Below are 26,344 nucleotides of genomic sequence, written 5' to 3' on the forward strand. Positions count from 1 at the left end.
AAATAGGGTACAGCTGTACTGAGATATTGATCCACTCATTTCTCTGAGCAGCAGAGCCCCTCGGGCTGGGTGATTGGCAACCTCTTCCATTTACCCCGGTGTGCTGTACAAATATTAGCATTTTCTAAATGGGATGCACTGCAAGGAACCACATTTTCTGTTCACATTGTTTTCAGACTTAAAATGTAAGAACTTTCATTTGGTTTAGATCCCTGATCCCATCTGTACAAAATGCTATCCCCTAAGAGCAACATCTTATAGATCTGTGTCTGACATGGAAAGATCCCACAATATACTGTTTAAAATTTTAAATAATTTAATAATTTTAGAATTGAGATATTTAATGTAATAAGTTATATCTTAGAGAAACAATGGGTTGTAGACTAGTAGGACCCAAGTTGTCTGGCAAGGTTTTATTCTAAAAACATCAGAGGGAACTTGATGAGTTTAAGAAGAGAGCAAGATTTAGTAAGAGGACATTGCAAGTTGAGGGTAGGGAGTTATGAGCAAAAGCAAAAAGGTAACTTCTCTCGTCATTGCCTAAATCACCACCAAAGGTATGTGGGTTAGGAGGTTGGCCAGACCTCCAGACTGAGGTGGTTGCCAGAAACCAAAGGATATGGCAGCTAAATTTCACCCAGTTTTCCATACATCGTATCTGTGAGAATTTTCCCCCCATTGATTTGAGGGAGAAGGGGAGAGAGAGAAACATCTATGTGAGAAAGAAACATCCATTGGTTGCCTCCTGTACCTGCCTTGACTAGGGATCAAACCTGCAACCCAGGAATGTGCCCTGACCAGGAATCGAACCTGCAACCCTGTGGGGCACCAGACTACCCTCCAACCAACTGAGCCACACTGGCCAGGGCCCCAAGAATTTAATGTAAAGATTTATTTTCCAAGAGGGAATCTGACTCCTCCTCCAGACTCCCTTGGCTAGTAGTCATTCTTCCCCACTCTAGAATGATAGGATTTTTCTGTGCTGCCCCAGAGAAAGGAAAGAGAATCAATCAGTCCCTTCTTGCTATCTCTAAGACCAAGTATTTTGAGATGTATATTGATCATGACCAGCTTTCCTACCATGGGGGCCAATGAATGCAACCTTACCCCGGGTCTCTTGTGGCTAACAGTGACGCAGCCATAGTCTCTAAGATAGAAAAATCCAGCTATTTTGCCTGTCGGGCCAGTTAGAGTAAGCTGACACAGGCCTGGAAGAAGGTGCTTAGCATTTATTCAGAGGAACTTTTATTTTCATAATTCTAGATTCCAGTGTCTTAATCTCTAGCTAATCTATATCCTTATTGATTACATTTTCTTAATCACAACAGCTTTGGCTAAAGAAAACAATACTGCCTGTGCAATCATTGTAGTTTCTCAAGGGTTAGAACAGAATTTGTTATTTTTGAAAATGTGTTTCATAATCTGAAAACGTGGTGCTCCTTAAACTCACCATTTACGGCATGTTTGAGGGTTTCTTTATCATAGAAGTGGTGGATTTGTGCAGATACACCCACTGCTTTACTGTGTTTCTCCTGTTGACCAAATACAGACGGTTCTGAAACTGCTGAATTACGGGTGCAGATTAAGTCCATAAAAAGAAGCTAATTGACACTGTTGATGTTGTGTCATCTGTCTCCATGGAGGCTCTATAGAATTTATCACTGTGTTTACTAGAGGGATGTGGTGGTTCATTGCATTACACAGACTCCTCTGTAAGGAATAGCTGTACTATTAGTAGGCAAGTGCTTTGCATTTTTCTTATGACTTCTGTTTGGTACCTTTTAGGACTGCCTGCTGGGAAGCTTAGAGCCAAATTTCCTCTTATATACTAAAAATTGCATGGGATCATATGTCATTCTCTGATTATTTAGTCATTTTTTTTAATTTATTTTTTTAATCTATTAGTACTTTTGGAATGAAGCAGGCTCTTAGGAAATAATCCTACAATCCTGATCCCATTAGCACCAGATTCAACTCACTGTACCAGATGTCTGTAGCTATTGAAAAGACTCTTAATTTGGATATATGCCTTTTAGTCCCCTGAATGGCCATTACAGTTAGCCACTTTTTCCAGATCTGTGTACTAAACTCTTAAAATCTTTGTTTCTCACAGGTCATAGAAAAGAGATACTTTTTAAGAGACAGTAATCAGGTCAGTATCTTTTCTTTATAAAATGGGTTCTTAAATTTGTAGAGAGGTGATTTCCAAATTTATTTTCAGAAATGGTTAAAAAAAAAAAAAGTAGGGATAGTCCCTTTGTAAGCACAAGCAACTGATTTTTTCCTGTTAAACCCAAAAGAAAATAAGATCAAGGGAAAGTAAGAGTCCAAGAGACAATGAATAAATAAATAAATAAACAAACAAACAAATAAATAAATAAAAACCAGGAATAAGGTTACATTATAAAATAATAAAATAAAATTGTTTGCTTGAGACACCAAAGATATATATCCGAAGTCTATTACAAGCAAATCATTCATGTAAAGTCCAATAGGGGAATATTCTGAGATTCACCTTCATCCTCTCTGATTTAGGTGACACTGTCACCAGTTTGTTGGCAAATGTTTTCCATTTTGGGGAAATGTATTTTTATTATTTAGTCTGCTGTGGTTTTCTGAGTAAAACCACAGACTGGTGGTTCTCTCAGGAACAATAGACTGACATTTTAAAGAAAAAAATTTAAAGGCTATTAGCATTTGAACTCTGCCTACTTGAAACTTATTGTGATTATCTTTCTTGCCTACAGATTCCAGGCTTTCCTGACAGAAAGAGGTTTTGGGGAGGAACATTAAAGGGCCTTCATTACGACTGAATTGTATGCATCCTTTGGAAGAGTGAGAAAGCAGTGGCAATTTTTCACAGCATTCTTCTTGCTGTGTCAATTATTAATGTCTCAGCCTTTTAATGAAATCATCTTAAAATGCCACCCTTCACCCTCACCCTTTAATGGAAAACTAAAAGGAATTGACAGTGCGGAGGTCTGAACTTTGTCCCCATTCTCTCTGTTCCTCACCTTTCTGTCCCTGTTTATAGATTATGTAAAAGCCTTATGGAAATACGAGATGTTGTCAAAATGATGCAGCAAATGAGCAGTGACAGAGTGCTGCAGAGAAAATTTACTCCTGCCTAGAACTGGAGCGTTTTTTTGGGTCTGTAATTTTCCCACACGTCTTGCTGAAGGCTTAATTAAGTACTTTAAAAATGTATCTCTATTGTTTTATCTTCTGGAGGGGAAAGGTTATGTTAACCAGCCCTGAGTTGTCTACACCAAACAATCTTTGTCATTTTCAAAGAAGCAAAATCGTGTTATTTAATTATCTCCACCCTCATCACATACAAGGATGCCTAATAATAGCAACCCTTCTTCCCTCTCCTCTCCTTTGCAAATGGTTCAGTGGCTGGAAGAGGAGGACTAATGGCTGGAGTTAAATATAAATAGATTAATAATACATAGAGAAGAGCAGTACCAGAAAAGAAGAATTCTGCAAGAAATTGACAGCTCACTAAATCCTTCACTGTTTAGGTTAAAGCTGTCCGCACAATCACTGTTGTCTGTTTGGAAATGGTTAGGGTGAAATCTAAGACCTGCACAAAGGCAGTAAGAAAGATTTGTAGCCTCTTCAGGTTTCCTTGTTTTTTAAAGGAAAAGTTAACTCCTGAAATGTCTCTTAACTATAGTCTATAAACTAAAAATATTATTCTTTGTGTCAATAATGTATTTATGGAGAGAAGTAAAAATAAGTTCCATAGCAACACACTTACATGAATTATAGATTAGAATTCTTGGATTTCATAAGCCAGAATTTTGGGGTGGTGGTATGTGTATATGCATAATTGTTTGTTACTTTTTTTACCCATCTTTTTTGCTTCTTTAATTCTCTCTGCCCTGATTGTTGTTAAGTATATAACCCTGGTTTCCAAAAACTGTAATTTGCTGTCTTATTCAAAAACACCTTTTCACCCGCATCCTATCTCTGACTCTGCTGCGGGTCTCTGCACTCCTGATTTTGCTCTATGTTAAAATATAATAATAATATTAAATACATAGTTTCAGCTTCTCATTTTAAAACTAGGGGGGAAAAACAGTAAATTCACTTTCTACTCCATTTTAATTACATTTCAGAAGTACTTTGGAAACCAAGGTATGCTGAAAGAGAATGCTAAAATAAGAATATTAGAGAGTGCTTTTAGAAAGATAGTCTTTGGAATTTGCAAAAGGATGGTTAAAGCACTTTTCATCAGCTAGAATATTCTCCAGTCTTTCTTTGCATCCTCCCCCACAAGACTTTGTCCTGATTTCTTTTTTGACATAAAGGAGAGCTATGCACATCAGGATCTGTATGTGGAATTTGGCCCAAGTGTGTTGTGACCCAGACTGTGCAGTTAGGAAGTAGAAACCAAATGAATACATAAAGACCTAAACCAACTAACAAATAAATCAATAACTCTTTCTTTAACCTTCTTTCTTCTTCTTTCTTTCCCTTAATTAAAAAAAAATCTATCCAAGTTTCTTTATGTTCTCCCCAATTAAAAAATAGTAACCCATCACTGGTGACTATAGGGTCAACCTTGAAAAACTGACATTGCTCCTTAACTCCATTTCTTTTTACTGTCAGGCTTGACTCTCTGAATTACAGTTCTCTAAGAAAAAACAAAATTTGTAATAGCCTAAGTTTGTTGCAAGTATGAGTAGCAAACAAATAAGGTTGTTTGCCAAAATGAATGTTACTAGCCAGAGTTTTTCAAAAAGAATGCTTTGAAGCATTATAATTTTTGCTGAGACTTTCTGAGATCTGCTCATAAAAATTGCTCTTAAATAATAAACAAGTGTAAATACCAAAATACTTCCTAAAAAGTGTTAATTAAATCTTTAATTTTCTTACTTTCTAATGGAACAAGTTGGTAGCAGTAGAGAAAGACTTTTTTTTCCTGTTGTGATTTAGATGTCTAGCCAATGTCCTTACTCATTGGGGAGCCAACCAGATGTGCAGGCACATGGCCAGTCATCTGTCCCTCAGATGGTAGGACCCTTACTTGGAAAAGATTTGGGTTGGTCCTTCATCTTAGTGCTCTAGAAGGGCTGTTCCCAAAGGGTTTGATCCATATCAGCTTTATCTTGGGTTCTCAGGAGTCCCTGAAATTGAAACACCCATGATATAATCCAAGTGCCTTGACACTCCTGCTTTCCTGTGCATTGTGAAAATGGACTGCATGTGCTGGGGCATTGGACTGGAATGAAGAGCTTCTAATTGCTGCCATAATCAGAGCGTTTCAGTCTTTGTTTCAATAATGTGGGCTGTGCCCTAGCTGGTTTGGCTTAGTGGATAGAGCATTGGCTTGCGTACTGAAGGGCCCCAGGTTCGATTCTAGTCAAGGGCTCATGCCCAGGTTGCGGGCTTGATCCCCAGTAGGGGTGTGCAGAAGGCAGCTGATCAATGATTGTCTCTCATCATTGATGTTTCTCTCTCTCTCCCTCTGCCTTCCTCTCTGAAATGAGAAAATATATATATTTTAAAAAATAATAATAATGTGGACTGTAGCACCCAACGTAGGTAGAGCCTTGCATGAGTGTTTAATAAATCTTGGTTTAATTGAAATTTTTAAAGCATAGGTAGCATCTGTTTGAAGAAGATTAAAGGTCTAACAGGATGTCTGCATTGATTTAATACCTGTTAAAATTCAAAGGACGATACTGTTTTGGAGAAAGGAGGAGAAGGAAATAAAAAATTGATTTCTCTTTAGTCCCAAGACTGAGTTAAATCACTGTGGTAGGAAAGGAAGGGTCTCAGGAAATCTAGTCCTGGAAGAACCCTGAGCCTCAAATATTGCACAATATGCCTGATGCAAAATTGGAACTGGGGCCTGCCTGGGCTGCTCCACAGAGTAGGAAGGGGGTCTGACTTCCAGTTACAATTCATCACCTCCATTTAAAGACTTAAAGCAATGGCTTTTAAACTCAAAAGTTGTAAAAATCCTCTGTTTGTTTAAAATGCAGATTTCAGGAATTATCTGACCCCTGTCTCCCAGTTCTATGCATATAGGATGGGGCCAGGATTTTGTACAGTTAGCCCTGAAACAACACGGATTTGAATTGCTTGGGTCCACTTATACTTGGATTTTTTTTCAACCAACAGCACCACATTTATTTTCTCAGCAGGCTATTGCTAAGCTTTACCAAGGTCATCTATACTAATAAAAGGGTAATATGCTAATTAGACCAGATGTCTTCTGGGCATCCTTCTGGACAAAGCCACGGTGGCAGGGGCCGAGGCAGAAGCGGTTAGGGGCGATCAGGCCAGCAGGGAATGGCAGTTAGGGGTGATCAGGCAGGCAGGGGAGGGCAGTTAGGGGTGATCAGGCTGGCAGGCAGTGGCATTTAGGGATGATCAGGCCAGCAGGCAGAGGCAGGGGCGATCAGGCAGGCAGGCAGGCTAGCGGTTAGGAGCCAGCAGTCCCAGATTGTGAGAGGGATGTCCAAGTGCTGGTTTAGGCCCGATCTCTGTGGGATCGGGCCTAAACTGGCAGTCAGACATTTCCCGAAGGGTCCCAGATTGGAAAGGATGCAGGCTGGGCTGAGGGGGCCTCCCCCCACCCCCCATGCATGAATTTCATGCACCAGGCCTCTAGTCTATAATATAAAAGCCTAAGCGACCGTTACAACCGAACGACCAGTCAACCAGTCACTGTGATGTGCACTGACCACCAGGGGGCAGACGCTCAACGCAGGAGCTGCCCCCTGGTGGTCAGTGCGCTCCCACAGCCAACCTCTTGCAGTCCCTCCCCCGAGCCGGCCAAGCTTCTGTCCCTCCTCACCTCCCCCAGCCTGCCGGCCCCAATCGCCCTGATAGGGACTGGGCAAGATGGCCCTATCGGCCCTGATCACCGGCCAGACTGAGGGACCCCACCTGTGCACGAATTTGTGCACCGGGTCTCTAGTCAATAAGTAATGGAGAAGAATGAAACCCCCAAACTCCAACAAAGGTGTAAGGTCTTGCTCAGTGCCATAAAGTACATCAAATAATCTATCAGTTCTTTATTGGAGACATCTGTCCTGGAGTCCTCCATCCTCTAAGTCCATTTTGGAGTGATTGCCCTGTAAGCTTTCCTTTGCATTACCCTGTGCAATCCCCAGCTTCCTGCAGATGACGTTTTCCGGTTTCTTGGTGTGGATTGGTGGTCTTCCAACTGGGATGAATTCAAATACCCCTCCAGCAGGTACATGAGCACAGATAGTTTTACAGGAGTCATTTTTCAGGTCATCACTTCCCCTCTGTTCTTAAAAATTGAAATGCTTGTGAATGCACCTCAATGCTGGTTCTTATTTTCTACCTCTACTTTCATTGTCACCCTTCCCCACTATGGAAAAGGAGCATCTTACGAGTAATACCATAGAAACATGGTATATTTTCCCAAGCTGTACGTGTCTTCAGGATGCCAACAAAAGGACAATTCTGGATATTAGTTTTACTTAAGAAAGGACTTTTGTCCACTTCTTACAATTACTTTTTTTTAAAATGCAGAGCTCTTAAGGGAGAGTTCCAGAGAACAAAGCAAAGAGCTTTGGTAAGAAATATCCAAGGCTGTGACACATTCTTTCATGGCATGGCTTCTTGCTTGGACTGTCAAAATAGCAAAATAACATTTTTAGCAAATGTAATTATACAGGCAAAGGTATGTACAATTAAAATTCTTATTTTCCCAACCCTTTCTGAGTAAATGAATTAGACAAAGTGCCTCAAAGTGAAAAGGTAACATTTAAAGTCAGTGATTCCCATAGCTAGATAACCAAGCCTTTTTCAATTAGATTTCCAACTATTTCCTTGCAACAAAATTAAAGAACCCTACTGAGTTGTTGATTGGTAGGCCATTAAAAATAATGTTTAATGATAGAACACTATGTATTTATTAGTATTTAATTCAGGAGGAGAACTGAGTGACACCATAGCAAAATTCCTTCCAGGCATATCTACTATTTATATGAACATATTTTCTCAGTGCTTATGTCTGTAAAACTGAAAAATAAGCTTAAGTGATGCTGAATCTTGTCTCATTCTAAAAACAAGAATTATTAATTATGGATATAGAAATTAATGGGGGAAGGGAACCATCTACCTCATTAAAGAAGCATTTCCGGAAAGACTTTACTTTTTATATTTAACTAGAGGCCCGATGCACGAAATTCATGCAAGAGTAGACCTTCAGGCGGCTGCCTGGATGCCTCCCTCGCAGCCATGGCGGCTGCAGCCCTGGCTTAGTCCAGAAGGACTCCCGGTCTAATTAGCATATTACGCTTTTATTATTATAGATAATTATTTATCAAAATGTGTAGTCTTTATGAGCCACTGTCCTAGAGAAGAGTACTCCCGTCTCCTGTCGGGAGGTAGAGCACTTGCTGATAGCATGCTGGAAGTGCGCTGGGAAAGGAGGCTGGAGGTCTCAGCAGCACTTGTTGCACTTGGTGTTGGTCCTAGTCCCCACTCCCTGGCACCTGTAAGTGTGAAACTTCTCTGACTTTTCTTCCAGGGCTTCTGTGGAGCGTAGGCCTATCTTGTGCCAGAGTCTGGGAGAAGCAGACACCTGGGGTCTCCCGTTCCTGGTTCTTTTCAAATGCTTCACCTCACCTATTCCCCATGTCGGTGTACTGACTCCATCCTCCCCTGTCTGGTTTTTAGCATCTTTGTGTTTTTTGCTTGCCACTTTGATATTGTGACTCTGTTCTGATCCAGTATACGTCTGTCTTGGCCCTACACACTCCCTGTTCCTTCTACTGGGTGTCTTTGGACCCTAAAGCATGTACCCAGCCTAGAAGGTCCCCTATTCCCTTGCTTCAAATATCTGACCAAACCTCCCCTTTCCTGGAAGCCTTCCCTCACTAGATCCCTCCACTCTGCTATTTCAGTCACCCTGCCCTAAACCCATGTCTTTGAATGCACTGCACTTACCCTTCTCTGTCTTTGTACACACTCTGCCCTCTGCTCCGTGCCCTACCAACTCTGATTCTATGTGACTTGGCTCAGGCATCATCTTCTTTGGGTAGCCTTCCCTGCTCTCCTAGTCTGGGCGAGGTGGCCCCCCAATCCTTCCCGTAGCACCCTGGACTCTTCCTGTTGCAGCACATATGGCGCTCTATTGTAATGACCCATTTACTGGTCAGTTTTCACCAGTACGCTGTCCTGCTAGAGAACAGGACTGAGGCTCAGTCATCTAGTGTTCCCCACATCTCACAGGGTCTGGCAACTAGCAGGTCCTCGATAATTGTAAAATAAAGAAATGAGCCCGGCTGGTGTGGCTCAGAGCTTTGACCCATGAACCAGGAGATCATGGTTAGATTCCCTGTCAGGGCACATGTCCGAGTTGCTCGCTCAACACGCAGTAGGGGGCATGCAGGAGGCAGCTAATCAATGAATCTCTCTCATCATTGATGTTTCTATCTCTCTCCCTCTCCCTTCCTCTCTGAAATCAATAAAAACATTTTTTAAAAATAAATGAGTGTGTGATTACATTAACATGGGAAGCCAATCAGAACTGTCTGTCCCTGTGTTTTATTCTCATATCCCCTGTGTGTATATAACATAGTGCCCGGCACTAGAAGTGCTTGTTTTATTAAATCATTGCTATAAAAACAGAAAAAGACAAGAAATAGTTCCCACTTTGGAGAAATCCCTAAAGTCAGTGATAGGTTTATTATTCAATTTTAAATGTTTTCAGGGCCCTCAAAGTAATTTTCATCCAGTCAAGGATCTGTTACCACTCTCTAGGAAATCTCTCACACCTCAGGAAGAACCCAAACACCTCTTCAGTCTGCCTTCAAAGTTGATTCAATGGAAAGAGCATAGAAAGTTTATGGAAAAATAAAGCAGTAAAGCTTTTCCTTTGTCTCATACTGGCTCCTATTTATTTTATTTTTTTAACCACCAAAGACTAACTTTTAAGATCAATAGAGATTCAAGATCCAGTGTACTCATAAACTCAGTTGCAAAAAGTATTTTTCTTGAATTCATTTTAAAAATATATATATTTTATTGATTCCAGAGAGGAAGGGAGAGTGAGAGAGATAGAAACATCAATGATGAGAGAGAATCATTGACTGGCTGCCTCCTGCACGCCCCACACTGGGGATTGAGCCCACAACCCAGGCATGTGCCCTTGGCCGAAATCAAACCTGGGACCCTTCAGTCCACAGGCCGGCGCTCTATCCATTGAGCCAAACCAGCTAGGGCTTGAATTCATTTTTTTATTTTTCTTGAATTTACTTTTGAATCTGCAAACTACAGGAAATATAAAAACTCAGCCTTCATAAAGCTGGGGTCTATACCCCTTTCCTCCCAGGTTTGCATATAAATTCCAGGAAAGCTTATATAATACCACAATGTCATCTGTCTATGCCAGTGGTCGGCAAACTCCTTAGTCAATAGAGCCAAATATCAACAGTACAACGATTGAAATTTCTTTTGAGAGTCAAATTTTTTTAACTCAAATTTCTTCTAACGCCACTTCTTCAACATAGACTCACCCAGGCCGTGGTATTTTGTGGAAGAGCCACACTCAGGGGGCCAAAGAGCCGCATGTGGCTCGCGAGCCGCAGTTTGCCAACCACGGGTCTATGCTGATAAATGCTGAGATGCCCTGTAGCTGCCTGGTCCACACCGATTGCTGTCAACCTGTCACTTGTTCCTATCAGCATGGGCCCTTTGGTCTGGCTTTCTCTGTCTTAATTCTTTAGACAAAGGCAAATCACTCTGCTGCTGCCATGGTAGGAAAGGGTCAGCGATTTGGACTCGGTTTAGCTGGTGGTTCTCCAGGTCTCACCTGGAATCACTCATATATCTGCAGTCATCTCGCTGCCTTATTCACATGGCTGGCAGTCAGTGCTGAGCTTTGCCTGAACTTCTCTTTCCATGTGGTCTCTCATTCTCAAGGAGGCCCGCCCAGCTTTGCATGGTGGTCTCAAGTAGCAAGAAATGGACAAATCCTAAGGCACAAGCACTTTTCAAGCCTCTGCTTGTGTCGTGTTTGCTATTAAACAAAGTAAGATTCAAGGAGGTAAAAATAAAAATACTCCGTCTCCTGATGGGAGGAGCAGCAAAGTCACATTGCAAAGGGGCATGCATACAGGATGGGAGGGCACTGTGGGCATTTTTTGCAATCTACCACAGTGGTTTTATTCATTCACTCAGTTGCCAATGTTTCAAAATTGGAGCTTCATATAAAAGTCTTCTCTGGGAAAATCACCTAGTCTACTTAACCCAATTATATTTCCTGCCTGGTCTGTTGCACTTGGAGTTTGTAATAATAAAGCCTTGTTTACAAGATTTTTTGTGTGAAATTAAATGAGGTAATGTCTGTGGGAAAATCTGGCAAGAGGATGCATTCGATATATGGTTTCTTCCTTCCTGAATACAATTAGCCACGAAGTTGATACCTGACCATGGCTAAGGAGAATAGCCAAGATGAAGGACAAGGAAGTCATGGAAAAAGTGACTGGAAAGTAATCCCTTGGTCTGTTTTCAAAGAAATAAAGGCATTAGGAAACAAGATTCTTAAAGAATTTATACGAATTTAAGGAATTGAGGGAGCAGTAGTAAACATCTCGGTTTGCTTTGCTTCAAAAGCTCTGAACAATTCACCCAGCTCAACCTTAGGAGGCACCTGCGGAGAGCTGTCTAGACCGGTCCCTGTTTCAGGCAGCTGTGTGCCAATACCTGTGCTAGAGCACAATTGTCTTCTCACTGCTCTCCAGAGAATGACACTTCCCTATTCCTTCTTGTCCTGAGTCAGGACTGAGTAGAGAAGTCTCTGCCACACACAGCAGGCACTAACTACTTCAGTTCCTTTCCTAGAGAGCTTTAAATTCTCTGCCTTTAGGCCCTGGCGGGGTGGCTCAGTTGGTTGGAGTGTCGTGGGTACACCAAAAGGTCATGGGTTCAATTTCTGGTCAGGGCACATACCCAGGTTGCGGGTTCAATCCCTGGTCAGGCTTATGTGGGAGACAACCAATTGTTGTCTCACTCTCACATCGATGTTTCTCTCTCTCCCTTCCTCCCCCTCTCTAAAATTAAAATAAATAAAAAAATTTAAATAAGTCAAAGCCAAATCTGGGCCAAATTTCAAAAAATACAAATTTAAAAAAAAAGCATGTCTTTGTGTGAGGATTAAAAAAATTTATCTGCTTTTAGTAATAAGCCTTCTTTTAAATGGAACAAATAATTAGTCAATCTTTACCTCAGGTGAAGAGGAGACAGGCCTCTGAAGACTCTTCCAGAAACAGCTTGGGGTCAGTAAACAAATGCAATTGTGTAAGCAGTTAGTGGAAAATAAGCCTGCTGGACTTTCTCCCTGCTTCACCAGTTAGGCAATTCTGTGACCAGTTTGAGCGACCTGCTGACCAGTGAGTACAGCAAAGTGGTGGGAATAAGAACATTCAGCAAGTGGTTTAAAGAAGAAACAGAAGCATTTGGACTTCATACCCTCTCTACGCTTGGGTTTCCTGAAATCACCGGGCCTGCAGCAGAAGGAAAATGGCTACACTGAAGGTAAGAAACTACCAGATAACTTGGCTGTGGCTTCTTCAGCCAGAACTTATGGAAGCTTCAGAGAATTCCATTGTGTAAGAGTTAGAAAGGACTTAGGCCCTGGTCCAAGCCCCCATCTTCAGAGGTTTCACCGTGGTGTCTGTGGACCTGGCTGGGGCTGGGGGCGATGAGGGGGATGAAGGAGAGATGATTTTTAAAAAGGAGAGTTGACGCTTTCATTGTTCATTTCAAATATTGACTTGGGAATCTGTAGATATCAAAAGGGCTCCCTCCCACCATGAACAGACACATGTCTTACTGTTTTTCCCCAGCCCCCCACCCCCACCCCACTCTCCAATACCTGCCTGGTGCTGGAGCTTCCTGGACGGCCTCTAGCTGACCAATTACATTTGTTTAATCTACTCAGTCATTTTGAGGCCCACAAACAGCCCTTGGCCAGTATAAGTTCTAACACTCCCTCTAGGAAATCATTCCTTTTTATAATTTAATGTGCAATTGAATGTGTGGGTTATATACAAAGGCACAGTATATACAGAGAGCCTGCCTGTTCTGGGGTCCAAGAGTGATTCAGCTAAATTTGAGTTGCTACAGGGACAGTCAAGTTGAGATCCCCCAAGAGGTGGTTGGAGGTGTAGATCTGGATCTCAGGGAAGTGGGTAAGGCTAGGAGAATAGATATGGGAAATCATCATATCAAAGGTATAGTTGAAGTCTTGGAAGAGTGCATAAAAACTGTGTTTCTTAATGAAAATCCTGTGGGGGAGTTCAGCAGGGGTTGGAAATATCCTTACCATTTATAAATAAATTATATTTAAAATCCTCCCCTGCTGAAATTTCTAAGCAATTTATTATGCACAGAGCCAGCACACCAATGTAAATTGCATGCTGGTCTTTGTTCCTAGTTTCAAAGGCATTCATCCCAGCCTGCTGTCTAAAGGTTAGCTCTAGAGATCAGGAATCAAAACACAGAAAGCCAGATTGCATCATTCTAATCAATAAGCATTATATGTTAAAAAAATATTTCTCAGCTTTTATTTATTCATTTTAATTGATATGTCAACACAAAGCCTCAGATGAAATCACATTTTCATAAAAGCAAAACTAGGGGAAGAAAATGCAAAAGATAAAATTAAATTTAAAATAGACCATACCCTATGTTCTTAAATTGCTTTGCTTCTATAAGTCTTGATTTCCTCATTTCTAAAATGAAGAGCTCTTTGCTCTGGCCATTGTCTCAGTGGTTAGAGTGCCGGCCTATGCACTGAAGGGTCATGGGTTCAATTCCCCATCAAGGGCACCTACCTGGGTTGTAGGTTCTATCCCTGGCCCTGGTCAGGGCCCCTGTGGGAGGCAACTGATCAATGTATCTCTCTCACCTATCTCTCTCTCTCTCTCTCTCTCTCTCTCTCTCTCTCTCTCTCTCTCCTCCCTTCCTACTCTCTCTAAAAATCAATGGGAAAAATGTCCTTGGGTGAGGATTAACAAAATAATAATAATAATTATGGCTAATATGCAAAGTGTCCCCACGGGAGTTCAACCAGGAGACCGGGAGTTCTATCACTCACTATGACATGCACTGACCACCAGGGGGGCAGCGCAGAATGAAGGAAGGCCCCAGCCAGCAGCCGGCAGGCCCTGGTCAGCCCTGATTTCTGGCCAGGCCTAGGGACCCTACCCGTGCACTAATTTCGTGCACCGGGCCTCTAGTATAATAATAAAATGAAGAGCTCTTTAACATGCAAACTTTGGGCCCCACCACCAAGTATTTTGATTCACTAGGTTGGGGTCTGCATTTAACAAACTTCAGGGGTGATTCTAATAATTAGCCAAAGATAGGTCCCACTGGTCTACATAATTATTATTTCTGCTGTAACAAATTACTATAAATCTAGTGGCTTCAAACTGCACATTTATTCTCTTATAGTTCTCCAGATCAGAACTCTGAAATCAGTTTCATTGGGCTAATGTCAAGGTGTTGGTAAGCCTGCTTCCTTTTGGATACTCAAGGGGAGAATCTGTTTCCCTGACTTTCCCAGATTCTCCAGGCTTCCTACATTCCCTGACTTGTGGCCTCTCACCATCTTCAAAGCACAGCGCTCCAATCTCTGTTTCCATCACCTTTTCCTTTTCTGCAGTAAAATCTCCCTCTACCTCCCTCTAGTAAGGACACTTGTGATTACATTTAGGGCACACCCCAAAAATCTAGGCTTATTCCACCATCTTAATCCTTAACTTAATTACATCTGCAGTATAAGATCTGCAAAAATCATCTCTCTTTTGCTATTTAAGGTAACACCTACAAGTTCCAGGGATCCTACCTAATAATAGACAAATATGCAAATTTACCGTACCTTCGCTATGCCCGCGATTGGCCAGGAGGCACGGGGGGGCGGGACTCGGGGTGGCTGGGGTGGCCGATTGGGCCGGCAAGACACTGAGCTCGCGTCGCCAGCGGTGGCTCGAGCTCAGCGTCTGCTCCATGGCTGTGCTGCGGCACAGAAGGGGCCTCTGGGGCAGGGAGCTCACGTCCCACCGCGGACCATCAAAAGCAGGGGAGCTGGGTGCCTGTCCGCTCAGGCACCAGGCCTTTCAGAAGCCTCCGGTGGGGCGGAGGCTTCTGAAAGGCCTGGTGCACCAGCGGACAGGCATCCAGCTCCCCAGCGATCGAAAGCGAAAGCGTGTAGGGGACCCTACACGTGCATGATTCAATCATGCACTGGGCCTCTAGTTAAGATATAAATATCTTTGAGGGTCATTTTCAGCCTACTGCAATTATCTGCAAGTTCCCCTAGAAACCTATAGTCTAAGTTCCCAACAAGTGAATCAGAAATACTGGACTCCTTACAGAGTGAAAATGGTAGCTGTAGCTCCATCTCTACCCTGACTTTCTCTCTCTCTCTCTCTCTCTCTCTCTCTCTCTCTCTCTCTCTCTTTCTCTCTCTCTCTCTCTCTCCCCCCTCTCTCCCTCCTCCCCCCCCCACTCTCTTTCTCTCTCTCTCTTTGTTTCATGCCCAGTGAAAGGAAGGGAGGTGCACCATCTGCTTGTCCCATCAGGGTGTTACCAGATCAGAGTCAGTAGAAAACAACTCATAAAACCACTCTTGACAAATAAATCATATCCTGGGGACTAGGTGAGAATTAAAAAACTGTATAGTAGGGAGCTGTCAAAGAACTGATGGTACTGAAGTTACATGGAGCTCAGTAATTTGTTCCTTTATTTAGAAAGGATGCATATAATTCTCTTGGAAAGAAATGAAATCATACTTTTATGTTGGATAAAATTATTCAGAAATCTGGACTGAAGAAAACATATAAACACACTTGCTAAATGTTAGACTTTTTTTGTATAAGATATATTTGCACATAGCCACTGAATCAGCTGGAGTTGAAGGCTCTGATTTTCATAGCAAATATAAGCAGAGTTGAGATTTGGTCCTTGATCTCAAAGCCTTGGGAAAGCAGCTGCAGAAAATGGCTTCCTTAATTCAGATACCTTCAGCAGTGAGGGACCTGGAATTTTAAAGCTCTAAAAAACTCACCTGCCGTTTTTCTCTCAGAGGATTAGGAAAACCAACTGATGTGATAGTGACTCAGCGGTTTCCACCCTCCTCTTCAGTCAGTACTCTACAGAAAAGACTGAGAAAGTGATTCAGAACTCTCACCTCTCTGGGCAGCTCCCTTCCAAATCACCAGCTAGCTGTGCTAGCTACTTTCTTTTCCATTTTTTTTTTTTAAAGCAATAGGAAGCAAATGCTTCAGAACTCCATACACCAGTACTAAATCTCTCTTCCCTTGTTCTAAGCATACAGTAGTATAACCGTGGATTCTGTTCTGAGGCCAGCAGTTGTGAAAAAGGGAGAAGACCCCATGCCGGCCAGATAGATGGGCTGCATTCCCGCCCCCGCACTCACACCCTCTTGCCTCGCTTGCTGAGAGAAACAATGAGGCAGCTGAACAAAGTAAAGACACTGTGACACTCAGTGGCTTCAGTCACAGATTGGTCCAAATTCCACTTCACAGAATTTAGGGTCATTACCATTTCTCAGCAGCTCACATTCCATCCTGTTCATGGTGAGCATGAGGTTCATTTAGAGAGAAGAAAATTGTGCTCAGTGGAGAGTCAGAATGCTGGATGGTCTCTGCTGTTTCCCCAAAGAAATCATTCCAAGCTGCATGCCGCTGCTGTTAACCAATCTGTATATAATAGAACTCCATGTTTTTAGTGCTGATAGATTTTCATATATTAAAAAAAAATTGTGTATGGAGGCAAAAAGAAGAATTTCACTTCCATTGTTTTCTAGGTCATAACATTTCACATTCGATGTTCCTTTCCAAATATAGACAGCTGCTGGCCTGCTCATCGCTCACACATGCAGGCACGTTGCATCAAGCTCATCCTTCTCCATGCTGCTGAGCACTCTAGAGGACTGGCCCTCCACCCACCTACATCCTTCTTATATCTCTTAAAGGCATGTGCTCAGATGGTGGCATTTCCCTCCCTGAGCAAGGCTGCACTTTCATCCTGGGCTAGAATTAAGTATTAGGAACAGCTGGGGTGGGGGTGGGGAAAGGCCATTTGTTTTGGTGTTTAAGTTAGAAAAAAAGGGGGTTCTAACCTCACTTAACAGAATACATATATTCTTAGGATAGGATCTAAGTGACAACTAAATCAAACAACAAATACCTATTGAGTACCTTCTATAAACCAGGCACAGGGCATATGGAGGTACATAAGAATGTTGTAGTCTCAGACTTCATGGAGTTTATGAACTGACCGAGGAGTCAGACAGCGAACAAGAACTCATAGCTGTGTTAAGTGTTGTAACAATGAGTTTCATGGGCTCCACAGGTGTTACTTTGTTGAGAAACCCCCTAACTTTATTTTCTCTGGGTGTAAACAAGTGACAATCAGAATAGACTCCATTTTGTAATGGTAGGCAGATTCTGGTTTTCTACTGAAAACCAGAGGGAGAGAGAGAGATAGAAACATCAATAATGAGAGAGAATCATTGATTGGCTGCTTCCTGCATGCTCCTGTGGAGATCGAGCCTACAACCATGGTGGAATATGCCCTTGACTGGAATCAAACCTGGGACCCTTCAGTCCGCAGGCTGACACTCTATCTACTGAGCCAAACCGGCTAGGGCTTCAAGCTTTCCATTTTTAGAGATGAACCAGATTATGTCATCTTCTATCTGCAGTAAAGCTAATTTGGAGAGCTTCCTCTCAAGAATATTGCTATCAGAATGGATCCTTGTGCCTCTTACAGTTGCTTGTTTCAGAGTATGAATGGGGAGTGGAGCTCCCCAAACCCAAGGAGGTTGCTATCCAGGCCCAGCAATATCCTATTAATCTGGATGAGGTGATGCATGAACCTTCTACCCTATCAGGGAATCCTTCATGGAACCAGAATTAAAGAACCTGTTCTTGGAGTAGGATAATTAAGAACAAGCCCATAAATTTACTAAGTACAGCGAAGGGTGAAGAGTCTATGTCATCCAGCATTCTTCTTCCAACTAATTAGTAGTCTTTAAAATTCACACAGAACATATTGTCTTTCCTAAATGCTTCATATGTCAAGACATAGCAAAGGTATTATGTATGGAAAATCATACACAAACACATGTTCATGTAGAAACTCTTACCTTTGTGGACTGTCAGTGTTGTGAAATACTCTTTAAATCCCATTAATGGTGGTCTTTTTGCTTTTGTCACACGCAGTACATTTCTGGATTCGGGAACGAATGTGCCTCAGAGGACCCCCGATGCCCTGGTGCCCTGCCAGAAGGACAGGTACGAGTAAATAAAATATTAGTTTAGAAAGCTCTGAATTACAGGAATGAATGACCAGCCCTCAGGCAAAGCACCTCTACCCACCATAGCTCTCGTAATTCAGCCTGTGAAGTATCTAGAAGTTTTACAGTCTTCCAGACAACTAGGATACAGACAATGACAGCACAAAGATTAAAGTTGGGTGATAGTTATTTTATGGCAAAGCACTCAACCCAAAATAAGAAGACTAACCATGGGATTTTCAGGAGGACCTCCTAGGTCCAAGGCTAAGGGAACTGTTTTTATAGTTCCCTTGAATAGCATCAGATGTGACAATGATAACAAAATAATCAGCCCTAAAAATTTTATGCACAAAGATGTTCACACTAGTGTTGGTTACAATAGTAAAAATATGGCAAACCATTTTTCAAAAAATTTTGAAGTATATTGTATGGCATGAGAAAATGCCTATGACATAGTGTTTCCTCTTTTTAAAAGTCCTGATTATTACAGAACTATACATAAATCATAAGATCCCCATTTTGGAGGATAAGAATCGAAGAAAATATATCAATATGACTACATTGGATTATTTCTGGACGGTGAAATATGGGTTACATTGTATAAATTTTCTACAATAGGCATGCATTACTTTTCTAATAAAGGGAAAAAATACCTAAAATATTATTACAAGAAGTATATATGGGTGGGGGATGGTCATATGCAGTGCCCAGTGCATCCCCCATTCAGGACAGAATCCTCTCACAAGTTGCATGGTGGGAAGGTAGGATGCATTTCTGATTGAAGTGATGCTATTTATTGCCTTCTTTGTTTTAGAACAATCCTCAAGTTTGTCCCTACAATCTGTATGCTGAGCAGCTCTCAGGATCAGCTTTTACTTGTCCAAGGAGCACCAATAAGAGAAGGTATGAGGATTAGGTTCATTCTGACCTGCAGACTGTGGGAGCTCTAACTGCTACTTAGTGTTGCCTCCTACACCTGGGCCACAGCCTCATAGGGCTGCCCAAGATCCTACTTCTCACAGACTGTGCTCTGGATCATGGGCCTTGTCTCCAGCTAGAATCAGGTGACTGGGGGATGAAGCTGAGAGAACAGCTGCCCAGAGCCTGGAAACACACGTCCACCTCCACTTACAAATTCTCACTTTTCCTCCGAAGAAAATGTTCCCAATAGGGTTGTCCAGTGGAGTTTTGGATTTTGGTTTACTTGTTTGTTTTTATATAATGATTAACTCAAAATTATAGAAGATTCAGCACAATATCTTCCTCAGCTGACTGTTCTTTACATGAAAAGGTTGGATAATCCAAGCTCAAGTATTTTAAAGGTCATGTATTACAGCCCCTTGTGGTTTGAATTAATAAGGTTTGTACTCTTTGAAATTTGCTTTTGCTGGAAACCAGCACATTCATTGGCACAAGGTGTCATATTCCATGTTTGCTCTAATCCTATAAACCAGGCCAATGAACTCACTCCCTTGATTAACTCCTAAGGGACAGGTTAGATGCAGTAGTTGTGGTTTGGGGAGACAGTAAGTGTTTTGATTGAAACATGTAGTGTCTAAATGTAGGAATTTCAGGCTAGGGCACCAGTGAGGAGGTCTGCTACTGACTATGGAGATTTAGAGAAGCAGGCAGGAGGTCTTGTGTTGCTTAGTGGAAGGGACTGGGTGTATCTCCACAAAGTTCTCCTGAGAAGCAAATAAGACAGTGAGTACAGAAGCATGATGGACCACACAAAGGACAGATTGTCCCCCTTAGTGGTTAATCATGCCCACTCTGGGGTCAGGCGCCCTGAGTTTCAATCCTGGCTTCTTCTCTTCCCAGCTTTGTGCACTTGGGCAAGTCATCTACCCGCTTAGAGCCTCAGGTTCCTCACTTGTCAAAAAGATAATAATAGTATCTATTTCATAGTTGTCATGAGGATTAAAGGAAAGAATGTATGTAAAGTGCTTAGCACATTGCCTGGCACATGATAGGTGCTCAATTAACATTAATTATGCTACATTATTGCCACCATAGCAGATGAGTTTCTTCCTCCAATACAGAGTATTTATCCCTAAGAGGCTACCAGAGAATTGAGTGTGAGATATGGCAGGTACTAGGCTACTATGTCAATATCAAATGGCTTCTCTCTCAATAGATATGTGCATGGGGGGAGGAAGAAATAGTTTCCCATACTTGTAAAAAACCAGGGGTTAATTCTATTGCTATTTAATCATCTCTATCTGTGCAAGCCCAATAGTCAAGATAAGGTAAACAAAGACAATTCCTGTCCAATCCAATGTATAACAACTTGACCTCCATGACTATGTTCTTGACTTTATGTCCCATTCACTAATGGGACACCTGGATTCTGGATTCTGCTGCCTGCCCCCATTATTCAGCAATATCTTCAGCCAGCAGGAGCTAAGCTCTGATCCAGGAGGCTGAAAATGAGCGGTTGGCATTTCATTAAGAAGCTGGCACCATTCCCTGACTCAGAATTAAATCTCTGTCCAGGACAATGTATTGCTGCTTGGGGATTTTTATAAACTCAGCTAAAAAAAAAAAAAAAAAAAAAAAAGGATCCTAGGCATGGCTCACCCATCTGTTTAGAACTCTTTAAAGATAGCCACACGAATTTTGTGAAAATGATCAAAATCCCCAATGGGAAGATGGAACCAATCCCATCCATAGGTGAGTAAGCCTAGTATTCTTATAGTCACCACTCATTTAAGCCACGGAGTGCAGTGCAGAGCCCCACAAAACTACCTGAGATCATATCGACCAAGAATTAATTTTTATAATATTAATTAACTGACTCCTTAAGTCCTGAGAAAGTAAGAGTCAGGACAGGGAATGTGGAAAATTTGGACCATCATAAAAACCCAGCTGATTAGGAGTTGACATGCAATTCAACATGAATCTAATAATTGAGCACCTACTCTGCACCAGGCACTCTAGGTACATAAACTCTGAAACCTCACAACAATCCTAGGAGACAAGGATGAGAAACACAAGGTTGAGAAAGTGTTTTAACTTGCCCATGATCACACAGATACATTCACACTCTCAACTCCATAGACTACCAGAAGCTGGAGAAGCTTAATTTTTCATGGCCTAAAAGACCAATGTCTGGGGTCACATCATCTAGAGCTGGAGAAATCAAATGGAAACTGAACAAATCCAGCCTTTTAATCTCTCTAATTGTTCATGTGCTGTCAGGCCAACTCCTACCTCCCAACCCGCCCCCCCCCCACCCCCCGCCCTGAAATAGACTGTCCTAGGGCTTAAAGGACCAGAGCCTGTTCAAGCTTCTCTGGTCTCCCATTGTCAGAAGTAGTATTCTTCTTCCTTTAGTTCTCTGTCAGGGTAATGGCCTCTGAAAGGACTTTGTTCCATTTTAGTGAGTTTCAGTGTCCCTCTCAACTTCTGGAGGGTTGTCCTCCAGGTGTCCTTCAAAGTTTCTTCATCAGAGTCTTCTTTTCCACCTCAATCCTGAAATCTGGGTCCTGACAGGAAGATCTTTGGCTCAGACCTTGACATATACAGATAGGAAAACTGGAAGGAAGAAAGGAAGCAAGGAAGCAAGGAAGGAAGGGAGGGAGAGAGGGAGGGAGGGAGGGAGGGAGGGAAGGAGGGAGGGAGGGAGGGAGGGAAGAAGGGAGGGAGGGAGGTAAGAAAGAAGGCACCATAGATATACTATAAGAAAATAAGAACAGATAGTCTTACAATTTTGGAATACAGAAGTGTTCATTTCCTAAACTTCGTACAAATTAATATTAAAAAGACAAATAACGCAATAGAAAAATTATAAAGCACTTGTACAAGAAATTCATAGAAAAATGACAAAGGTCCAATAAACATACAGATTCTCAACCTTACTCATAATAAAGGAAATACAAAATTAAAATGAAATATTTTTTACCTGTAAGGGCAAAATTATTCATACTAACCTATATTTGTGAAGATGTGGCTGATTAGACACTTTCACATATTTTTGTTGTGAGAATGAAGTGGTACAATGATTTGGCAATTTTGTTCATATATGCATTGGACATACTGAGAGAATATACAAGGAAATTGTGGAGCTCTGAGGATTGGCTCTGAAGGAGAAAGCCATTTACCTTTCAGGACTTTTTAAATTATTTGAATTATTTTTACCACTGACATGTAATACTCTTTATAATTTTAAAGAATAAAATGTATTTACATATCAAAAGTAAAGAAACCACCCATATCTTCCAATCTACAAAGGATTCGTTATCCTCACCTTCCAGAGCAAGGACTGGCATTTAATAACATATATAAACTAATGTTTTTCTATGGGTGATCCTACACAGATGTCCTTCAAGGTACTTCCTTTTCCTTTATAGTTGTCACTGGGGAAGACAGTTCTTCATTTTTGGTCAGTATGGGAATAACTGAGGGCCAGAGCTTTAATATGAAGAGTGACGGGTAGAGTAGAAAGGTGAGAAGAGGCCAGGGTAATGGGCAGCAGTGGCTATTAAGGAGTGATGCTGGGTCGTTGCTTTTCACATTAAAGTGCATAGATCATTGTTGACTTAAGCATCTTCCCGATAGTACTTCCTGAGCCAGTCTGTGTATCATAACATCCCCCTAAGACATGTGTCCTTGTTTCCTCCCAGTTGGCTGTATAGGATCCTACCTTCAGTTTCTCACAAGCCCTTTGAATCCACTGACCAAGGCCATGTCACTAACAACTGGGATGAAGTTGATCCTGATCCTAACCAGGTAAACAGGTTCTGTGAATTGGAACATGCCGTGTATCCAGAGCCTCGAATATAAATATTTAAGTCACTCCTGGGTCTTTGAGAAATTAGACAGTGTTTTTTAAAATAAATATTAAGCTGTATCTTTTGTTTTACTCAAACTTGGGTAGGAATTTTGGATTTGATTGATTGCATGAGTGTGTGTGTGTGTGTGTGTGTGTGTGTGTGTGTGTGTGTGGGTTTCTGTAAGCTTGTGTTTTTCTAGCCTAATGGCAACTAGGTAGGCACAGAAGTGGTTCAAACTCTGCAGGAGTGCCCAGGTGAGTTGGATGAACGGAAATTATACAGGCTAGTGAAAAATTATACAGGCTACATGTCCATAGGTTGGTTAGTTTGTTTTACTATAAACTTACCACAGAATATCAAAAACACATTCAATACTCACATAGCTGAAAAAAGGCCTCTGGTATAGGGATGAGAGACTTGTCTGAGCTGGAGTCTGTACGTTTATTGTGGTAACAGATTACTGTCACATTCTCTGCAGACCTAGGAAATTCCATTTCTTGCTAAGCTTCCTTCTTTTGTTTGCGTGACCAGAGGGCTTTTCTTCTGGACATCAGTATTTAGATACTCTGCTTTCAGTAATGAGACAGACTCAATGCTACAAAGGACTGAGCTCTATTTTTTTTTTTTTTTTTTACCTTCTGAGAACCCCAGTGTATCCCCTTTGTCCCTGAGCTTAGGTACATGCCACTGATAACAGCTATATAGTGCAGGAAGAAAAACAGGCCTGAGTTTGCATCCCTGTTGCTCTACACCCCGCTGTGTCTTTGAGCCGTGGCATTTTACCCGTAAATTGGCATGATAAGCTGCTGTGCAGTGCTGTTGTGAAGATTATGTAAGAGAACAGGTGTGAACGTGCTTCAAACAGTGCCTGGCACACTGGACGGAGGTGAGAACCTTGATTCCGATACAGCCATTTGACATATTCACTTAAAGGCAGCGGTAGTGCATATAAATTGCAGAAATTGTATTCAGGTAAATTCGTTTTTTTCGTTTCCTATTATTTTTTATTCTAAGTTCCTGTCTGCCCCACTAGCAGAAAACAATTTCGTCTCCGTCTTGGCTGGGATATGCTGGTCTTAAAAGACGCCAGAGTCGGAGTGGGGGTTGGCCTTGCTGGTTGGTCCTTCTCACTGGGTAGCGTTGGGACACCCACTGTTCTGCTGCTGTCTTGCCAGGTTGAGGCATGGGATCATCTGCAAGGCCACTCTTGTCCTGTCGTGCTGGATATGCCACACAGCCATTCCCTCCTTCTGGGAGTTCAGGTCACAGATTCAAGAACCCCCCTCCATATCCAAAGTCCACACAGAACAAGGAGTCTCTCTCTCCCTCCCCTTTCCAAAGCCCAAGAAAAACCTGCTGCCTCCCCTTGGTTTACCAAAACATTATGTTTATACCTACAAAACCTCCCCCCCTCCTGCCCCTAAATGGTTAGATTTTTTGGTAGATCCAAAATAATTCATAGTCACTTTTGGTTTCCTGCTCTGCTCCATCTCTTCTTCTCTAATTATGGAAATTGCAGAGAATTAAGTACTGAATGATTCTCCCCTCCAGCAAGGACAGAAAAGGCATTCAGGGTCGGGGAAAATAGGAGTTAACAACTTCAAATATTATCCACCTCACAACCATCCTGAAACCAGGATATTTTGTCTAAACTTCCACTTGTGTGAAGTGTAATGCATGAAGCAGACATCCTTCTCAGTTGACCACTGGCCTGTATATTACATATTGGCCTTTGAGCATATTGGAAAAAGTCAGGCCCAGCTCCAACCTCTAACCCCACAGACACGGTCCCCTGCCAAGACAAAAGGTTGGGCTTTCAGCTCCCGCCCCTTCCCCTTCTGCTGGTCAGGGCCCTTGTGTGGGGGACAATTTGTACAACCAACCTGGGGACTCTGTCTTCATTTCATCCTTGAGTCTCACCTGGGTTCCTAATCCAATAGTATCTTACCACCCTCTCTCTCACACTCTGGGGTAAGGAATGCATCTGGCACACCATCCTCATTTATCTTCTATATATATAAAAGCCTAATATGCTAAGTGTCTGACCATTCAACTGTTCACCGGTCGCTATGACGTGCACTGACCACCAGGGGGAAGACACTCCAACTGGTAGGTTAGCTTGCTGCTGGGGTCCGGCAGATTGGGACTGGGCAAGATGGGCCGGACATACCCTGGAGCCAACCTCCTGCAGTCCTTCGCCAGCTGGCCAATCTCCCTCGGTCCTTCCCCGTCCTCTAAAATATTTCTTCTAATTAATTTCCTTTCAATGTGCATGAATTCGTGCACCGGGCCTCTAGTTTACCGTATTCATTTAACTATTTACTTCTTCCCTCAGCTCATAAACTATTCTAGACAAAGTCGCTGTTTATTCTCTGAGAATTAGCGTGACTCCTCAATGGGTTGCATCTCAAATTCTCTAATTTCTCTATTAGAGTTACAATGGCCACATTTGTTTGCTTTTGCTTAATAAATAAACCAAACTGCTTAATAATGTGACTCCATCTTCCACTAGAAAATAGAAATAATGGATAAATGTACTTTGGTAGAATTCCTGGTTGGGTAAAATAAATTAAGCATTTATTATATACTAGTTTTGTAAGGTTGAGAGGTTATTTGGACCACACTACATTTTCTTTTTTTTTTTTTCTTTCCTTCAGGCAGCATAGAGAATTCCCAATTAAGTTTCTGATAGTTCCCTCAAATAGAGGCAAATTACATGTTCTGCTAAGGAACAGGGTGGTTGTAAAATGAGCAAGTAAGACAAAAATTAAGTATAAACAAAATTATCACTGATAAAAAGCCCTTAAATCATCCATAAAGTATAGGATACATGGTTTTGTGTGTGCCACCCTATGTGGTAATTCTTCTGTGCACTAAATTTGAGAACCATTGAGCTAAACTAAAGGAAGGATTACAGGAAAAGTCCATAAGATGTTTGGGAATTCAAACCATGGCCCCTTAAGATAACTATTAAAAAAGAAGTGGTTATTTAATAATTAGGGGTGGAGTGGGGAGGGAGTTTCAGTGTCCCTGCCTGCTCATGTCATCCACAACAGTCACTTAAGCCTCTATCACCTTAATATGTCTTCTTAGATTTGATCATGGTTGTGTGGGCAACAGTGGAGTCCACTTATTTTATATTTTATTTAGGGTAGGGGGTTAGATTTTAAACCTAGCCTTTAAGGAAAATGTGACTCTACTGTGAGTGTGATATGTAATATGTTCAGTATTATCCTTTTAT

General features: G+C 41.8%; 2 protein-coding genes across 2 annotated transcripts in view; both read left to right on the plus strand.

Annotated features, from left to right (window-relative positions):
- RABL3 (RAB, member of RAS oncogene family like 3) overlaps positions 1 to 6,673 on the plus strand; it is a 38,901-nt gene extending 32,228 nt beyond the window's left edge. Inside the window, exons 7-8 of the mRNA XM_079765088.1 lie at positions 2,114 to 2,152; positions 2,748 to 6,673. Of these exons, the coding sequence (XP_079621214.1) occupies positions 2,114 to 2,152; positions 2,748 to 2,813 (105 nt within the window). The 3' untranslated portion in view covers positions 2,814 to 6,673. The remainder of the gene's footprint in view (positions 1 to 2,113; positions 2,153 to 2,747) is intronic.
- Positions 6,674 to 11,990: 5,317 nt separating this feature from the next.
- HGD (homogentisate 1,2-dioxygenase) overlaps positions 11,991 to 26,344 on the plus strand; it is a gene marked incomplete at its 3' end in the record, with an annotated part of 41,595 nt that continues 27,241 nt past the window's right edge. Inside the window, exons 1-4 of the mRNA XM_079767443.1 lie at positions 11,991 to 12,534; positions 18,255 to 18,326; positions 19,143 to 19,231; positions 22,954 to 23,059. Coding sequence (XP_079623569.1) covers positions 12,520 to 12,534; positions 18,255 to 18,326; positions 19,143 to 19,231; positions 22,954 to 23,059 — 282 coding nt within the window. The 5' untranslated portion in view covers positions 11,991 to 12,519. The remainder of the gene's footprint in view (positions 12,535 to 18,254; positions 18,327 to 19,142; positions 19,232 to 22,953; positions 23,060 to 26,344) is intronic.

The sequence above is a fragment of the Cnephaeus nilssonii genome (genome assembly GCF_951640355.1).
Source record: "Cnephaeus nilssonii genome assembly, chromosome: 3".
Lineage (NCBI taxonomy): Eukaryota > Metazoa > Chordata > Mammalia > Chiroptera > Vespertilionidae > Cnephaeus > Cnephaeus nilssonii.